Below are 6,771 nucleotides of genomic sequence, written 5' to 3' on the forward strand. Positions count from 1 at the left end.
ATTTTGCTACGTAATCATTCCCCACTCCTCCATGAGAGCCTGATCCTGCCAGGGGCTGAAGGCTCCTCCCAGGTGCTCAGCACTTTCACAGGATTGAGCACTACAATTCCATATGGCACCCCTGTTGCTATCATGTCTCCAGACAGGCCTCACAGGCACTAATCACGACAGAGAACTCCCGTGAAAACAGCAAAGGCTACTGTAGGGACGAGGCAGCATATTCAGATGCACCTATCTAATGTAACAAACTGCAAGGCCAGTTTTCAAACAAAAGAAGATGGCAAGGAGGCATCTAAAGGGTCAGAGTTAAGGTGATATAGGCACCTTAGTTGAGGAGTGTGCAGCCCTAACTGCATTTTCTGGGTTTCTAACATTTGAGGGATTTTTTTAAATTAATGTTCTGGAATGGTTACCATGCATTTGAATTACTAATGTACGCCTGTAACTTCAGCATCTTTGTAACCACGATTGGTTTTAGCGGTCAAGAGTTATGCCATGTAGATCTATTTTTTTTTCTAAGCTCCCCGTCACCCAGTTTGAAGGAGGCAACAAAAACAGCCTTTTTACTCCAGGAGTTCCTGGTGCAGAAGATGATTTCTCACTGGGTCACAGCCACATGCAACCTGCTTGCATGAAGCACTCAGCATCAGCACCCGTCTCTACTGCATTCAGTGCAGGGATAGTGAAGTGTGAGGAGAGTCCTGGACATAAGGGATTCTCTAAAGAACAAGCAGACAGGACTGAGCCAAGGACCAGCCTTCCCCCCCCACACACACACACACTCCATGCCATGTCTGGAGAGATCAGTGGACCTGACTTCAGGGCAGGTGGTGGTGAGGTTTCTGTTCTGCTCAGAGGACACAGTACCTTTTCAATCATGATGTCCCAGGCCCAGCTCTGCAGTTGACAAAGGGTTAACACAACACAAGCTGCACTTCACATGGGTTTTGACTGCTCTAAGCGGAAAGACAGGAACTGCAGATTACAAAAAAAAAAAAAAAAAATGATGAGATCTTGCCAGAGATACTCACATTCACGGTGCCTTTTTATTTACAAAATATAGAGATGAGCTACTATTGAATACAAAAATCATCCACATAGAAAGATCCACCTTGTTGAACTATTACAAAGTTCGGTTGTTTTACTATCCAGTAGCTTTTGTGCCAGGAAGACTTCTCCTCCTTGGCAAATACATAAGGCCTCTTGGCTGAATGCAAAGACAGACAGTTTTGCTCTGCTAAACTCACCCTGTTTTTACTGCATAGCCAAACTGTACCCATCCCTGCCCTGGGGTGACTGGAATCAAAGGACTGTTTCAAATGCACCCGTCTGAATGGCCTTTTGCAGGGCTGAAGGAAACATGCTTGCTGTCAGCTATTTCAAGATCGCAGCAAAGGCTCCATTAAACTAGGTCCCCATACAGAGCGAGCAAGAGATACAATAATCAGATTTGTGCATGGGACTGCCCCATGCAAAGTAACACACCCAGTATGTGCATCGATAGATAGGCAGCATTGCAGGAGGTTTGTTCTCTGTGCAGTCAGCAGATGCATCTGCAATACTACAACTGCGTTGGTTTTAAATGGCTTATACTGAAGGGGAGGCTGCGATAACTGGGTTTATTGGGGCTGAGTCTTTGAGCCACCCAGCGATGGAGTTTCACCAACACACTCTCAGGATCGACAGCCTCTCTTCTGGGCCCGTGTGAAAAGGCTCAGAGGGTTTTATATCCGCAACCAAGAGGAGGAAAGAGCTGTTCCTGGTCAAAACGTGCAAACCCAAGACTCAGCCCATGCCTCCAGTGCTTCGCCGGTGGGAACGCTCAGGGGCAGCACCGTCTGACAGCACTCGGAAGCTAAAACCGGCAGGGACTACGCCCACCCGCCGTACCTTGTAAAGGGCAGAACGGGGAGAGGGGGGCAGAAGTCGAGCAAAACGGAGGGTGGAGCTTTAAACAATTAACTCCATGTGGGAGGACTTGACGTTAGCACAGAAATCGACAAGAAGGGAGAGGGGTGGAGGTGATTAGTACATCGCCTGGGCACTGGTCTCCGAGCTGCGTTACGCTTTCATGTCCAGGAGCGGAGTCCGATGGGGCTGATATCCACCCCAGCCTCGCATCACCTGCAACAAACAATACATGCTTATTTGCCTTCAAAGTGCCAGGCACCCCCCCCCAAGCTCCCGTGGGCACAAAAGCAAGGTCAGGGTTAACCTCTCGGTCAGATAAGGAAACCAAGGCACGGAGATTAAGCAACTTGCCAGAGGCGTGGAAGGCATCGGGATTAGAACTCGGGAATTCCCAGTGTCCACTGAGGCAGTGAAAAGAAACAAACGCAGTCTGCATCATGAGGGGCTGGTTTTCCTTCCCCGCTCCACGTGTCATGACCTGAAAATCAGCTGATGCACTGGAAATCCCATACATCAGTCCACAGCCACAGAGGAGAAACTCTGGATGCTGTCTGGCTAGCAAGGAGATAGCGGCAAACAACATTCCTCAACTGCATGTAATAAGAGGCAGCTCTTGAGATGCTGGAGAAGCCAGATCAGCTGGAGTAGTCAGTTTCTCTCATGGAACATGCGTTAAAGTTCAGTTGAAGCCCAATATCACAGGCCCCATTGCCTGCCCAAACCAGTTATTTTCATGAATTCGTTTCCACCACCCTGTAAAATCTACACAATCCTGCAGACCCAAGCCTTCGGTTTGTGCACAGAACAGGCAGAACGTGGGCAAGCGCAGGGGAAATGTCCCCAGCACCTTCCCCTGGCCAAAGGATTCAGTCTCTCTGAGCCAGTCAAATCATGGCCTCCGCGGAGTCTGCCTGCAAAAGGGGCCCCAAATTAGCACCACTTGCAGCACAAGTTTGTGCAGCGTGTACACTAGCCCACTTGGAATGGAACTTAGTCTAAACCACTTCATTTCACCGGGGGGCACCATAGCGCTTCCAGAGAGTAAATGCACAGCTTGCTGCTGATCCAGGCAGGATTTGCATCAGCAATCTAGCTCAGAAAGGTGCTATGGGCTGGTTTACATTATGAAGTTAGGTCAATCTAGTTACGTCACTCAGAGGTGTGAGCATAGTTAAGCCGACCTAAACCCCAGTGTAGAATCCTTCAGTCAACCTAGTGCTGCGTACACCGGGAGATAGATAGGCTTAACCACGTCACCCAGCATGTGGATTTGCCACACCCCTTAGCGACGTAGCTGGCTTGACAATGTTTTAGTGTAGACCTGGCCTTACTAAGAAGGCACAGTAGAAACAGGCAAGGATTAAACCCTTTTGATCTAAATTTCCCTCTAGTTCTGATCTAGTGCATTAGGCTCATGCCTAGGACAACTGGCCTGAACAAGATCACGCAGCTTTGTTGGTGATCATCTCAGCGCTAACACATCCCCAGCAATCAGCCACGCCCCACACACCCTGAGTCACTGACCTAATTTCCACAGGGCTGATGTTGTTTATCTACAGCGCTTGGCCTCTTCTCAACTCCCTGTCCATCACACCCTTTAAATTAGAGCTTGCGGCCCCACATTTAGGTTTTGTGAAAGCCGGGTTTTTTTAAAAAAATCAATATAATTAAGTTAAAAATTCCCCTGCTGTATTTGCAGCCCAAACACTGCAGCCTTGGGATAGCACGTGAGAACTACAATGGGAAACTGACCTGTTTTCATCATCCAAGTGGAATGAAATGCAAAGCGGTATAAATGGTGGAAAATCAGATCTGGACTTTTGTACAGTTTTAGTAATCTACAGTATTATTAATTCATTTATTTTAAGATGTGATTGTTAATGGTATATGCCCACTTTATTCTGGAGAGCTTTACATTAAATAGTTATGGATTTGTTCTACATATTTCAAGTGCATAATAAAATAATAATAATAATAATAATAAATGCTTAATTCTTGTATAGGGTTTTTAAACTATAGATCTCAAAGCACATTACAAAGCCTGATATTATCCCCATTTCACAGATGGGAAAACAGTCAGAGAGAAGCGAAGGACACCCGGACATGTCAGTTACAGAGCTGAGAACAGAACTCAGCTTTCCTGACCCACAATTCAATGCCTTATTCCCTTGGCTGTGCAGCCTCCTTTCACCCAGGGGTCACTGTCTCCACAGGTGTATTTTAAAGGACGGGATGATCAATATGAGGAAGGGGGAAATCTTGTACAGATTTTTACTGATCCTGGTAACTGAAGTACTGCGGGTCAAAGCTCTAGTTACAGCAGATGAAGGAATTTTCAAAACCATGTTTTTAAGAGGCAAGTGGGTATTTCTTCGTATTTTTTTCTGAAGCCAGATTTTTTTAAATATACCTCCATTTCTATTCAATGGTTCCTGTTGAGTAACAGCAGTGATATTTAAAGGAACACAGTCAATGTGAATTTCTCTCTTTTTTTTAAATGGACCAAGTGGGAAAAAATATCCTGTTTCTGACAGCCCCTTTAAAAGGAATATCTTGTTAAAATCCTTTGAAAAGCAAATGACAAGGTTTTTCTGCTCTCTTGTTAGAGTTTAGGGCTCTTTTCAGCAGAGGAAATGCCAATGCTGCAAACACAAAGGTAACTTTATACCCAGGAACAGACCCAATGAGTTACATGGTAAAACGTTTGCAAGGTTGGGGCCTGACAATACTGAGGAAATCCTTTGAACTGACTACACAGAATGAGCCGCCAGAGAAAGGACGATTCATTTCATATATTCACAGGTTCCAATGCAAAAAAAGGCCATTGTGATTATCACCTCCTGTGTAACACAGGCCAGAGAACTTCCCCAGAATAATTCCTAGAGCAGATCTTGTAGAAAAACATCCCGTCTTCACTGAAAAATGATCAGTGCTGGAGAATCCCCCACAACCCTTGGGAAATTGTTCCAATGGTTAATTACTCTCACTGTTAAAAATTTACACCTTATTTCCAGTCTGAATTTGTCTAGCTTCAGCTTCCAGCCCTTGGATTGTGTTAAACCTTTCTCTGCTGGAGTGAAGAGCTCACTGTTAAATATTTGTTCCTCCTGTAGGTACTTATAGACTGTAATCAAGTCAGTGATTCCTTGACCTTCTCTTTGTTAAGCTAAATAGACTGAGCTTCTTGAGTCTAGGACTAGAAGCCAGGTTTTCTGATCCTTTGATCATTCTCATGGCTCCTGTCTGTAGCCTCTCCAATTGATCAACATCCTTCTTGAATTGTGGGCACTGGAGCTGGACACAGGATTCCAGCGGTGGTCGCACCAGTGCCAAATGCAGACCTACTCAAAATTCCCATTTCTGCATCCCAAGATCGCATTCACCCTTTTGGCCACAGCATCACTCATGTCGAGCTGATTCTTCACCACAACCCCCAACTTTTGCTGTAACATGCTGGTGATAGTGATCTCCGCTGTTACCATTAACAATACTAGATACAAAGTTTCCAGACCAAAAATGCGGTTTGCCAAGTTGACGGTGACCCTTTTAAACTTAGCATTTACAACAGCCCTTAGGACTTCACCTCCAGGAGCAAACTCCCTGGGAGACTACACAGAAACCTGAATCACTCTGTGATTACAGGCCAACAGTGGCACCAAAAGGTTGTTACTTGCCCACATAACTAGCCACTCAAGCACTGATCCAGGTCCTGTGCTCAGACCCCATCCTCCGTGTCTCTTGTACAAGACTGCTGAATGCACAGTGCTCTCCTGGGCAGATCTTCTACAACAGATGATTTAGGATGAGGAACATTGGCCGGAGCAGTCTGGATGCTCGGTAAAGTGCCTCCTCACGTTCCTCTCCGGCAACCCTCCTGACTCACAAGCACGTTACCCCAAAAGCAAACGTGACCGGTGCCGGGGACGACCAGCTCCAAGTGGCATCACACCCACTCATGCCGCCCGCCCACAGCTGCTCTCGCGTGTGGCCTCTGGACCCGAGCAGCTCACCTTGGTGTCGTCTGGATCCCCCAGCAGCTCCTGTTCAGCCTCGTGCAGGTCCTCTGCGGGGTCGTAGCTGTACATCGGTAACAGGTGGTGGCGTAACCTGTCAAACCTGACACACGCAGAGACGGGGGACTGCGAGGCTGCTCTGTGAACCCACAGCCCCGCCATGGACCCAAGGGTGACGCTGACAATAGGATCACACGGCCAGCAGAGGGGAAGGGACAGTCACGGGGGCTGAGATTTCCAGAGCCGCCTAGGGGATGTAGACACGTTCCTTGCCTTAATTTGAACATCTAAACAGCTTTGAAAATCTCACCCCAGGTCTTGAGCCCATGGGCCAAAGCCAGCACTCCTTCCTCATTCAAAGCTACCATCTCGCTGTTACCTCGCACTCCTCCCCCATCTCCTTGTTCAATCCACCCGCTGTCTCCTCTTACGCTCGGGTCTAAGCTCCTCGGGGCAGCGGAGCACCTAGCACACTGGGACCGAGCACAACGATGAGTCAATGGGAGTTTGGCCCGTGCAAGGACTGCAGCATTTGAGCCAACAGCTATTGCCACCACAGGTCATAGCCGCACACAAAGGATCTGGCATCACAGAGCCCAGGATCCAAGTCAGGTGGAAGATATTCATTGCCCCAGAAGGTGGACATGGACAGACCAAGGGGACAGAGGTTAATTCTCACTGCACACCCTCCCTTCCCTTAGCACCATTCTTGATCTAGGGGGAAGGCCCTAAATCTAAAGGCACCGAGTGACTACAGCCAGTGAGTTCTCTCCCAGACACACAAAGGCCCCCGTGCTCCCCCGAGTGAGTCTGGATCTATTCTATCATCTCCAGCTAGGCCAGTGCT

At 47.6% G+C, this 6,771-nt stretch overlaps 1 protein-coding gene across 1 annotated transcript; it reads right to left on the minus strand.

The window, feature by feature from the left end:
* Nucleotides 1–1,039: 1,039 nt before the first annotated feature.
* SMIM29 (small integral membrane protein 29) lies at nt 1,040–6,740 on the minus strand. The gene is made up of 2 exons (XM_026661573.2): nt 5,922–6,740; nt 1,040–2,124 (listed from the first exon to the last, which is right to left on the minus strand). Exons 1-2 carry the CDS (start codon nt 6,084–6,086, stop codon nt 2,062–2,064), a joined length of 228 nt encoding a protein of 75 aa, XP_026517358.1. The 5' UTR covers nt 6,087–6,740; the 3' UTR covers nt 1,040–2,061.
* Nucleotides 6,741–6,771: the final 31 nt, after the last annotated feature.

This window comes from Terrapene carolina, unplaced genomic scaffold (genome assembly GCF_002925995.2).
Source record: "Terrapene carolina triunguis isolate 2854851 unplaced genomic scaffold, T_m_triunguis-2.0 Scaffold10913, whole genome shotgun sequence".
NCBI lineage: Eukaryota > Metazoa > Chordata > Testudines > Emydidae > Terrapene > Terrapene triunguis.

Coding starts and splice junctions, on each gene's coding strand:
- SMIM29 (XM_026661573.2), bottom strand. CDS start 6,086: ATGGCGGGGCTGTGGGTTCACAGAGCAGCCTCGCAGTCCCCCGTCTCT. Junction 2,125..5,921: donor GGGATCCAGACGACACCAAG/GTGAGCTGCTCG, acceptor TGTTTGTTGCAG/GTGATGCGAGGCTGGGGTGG.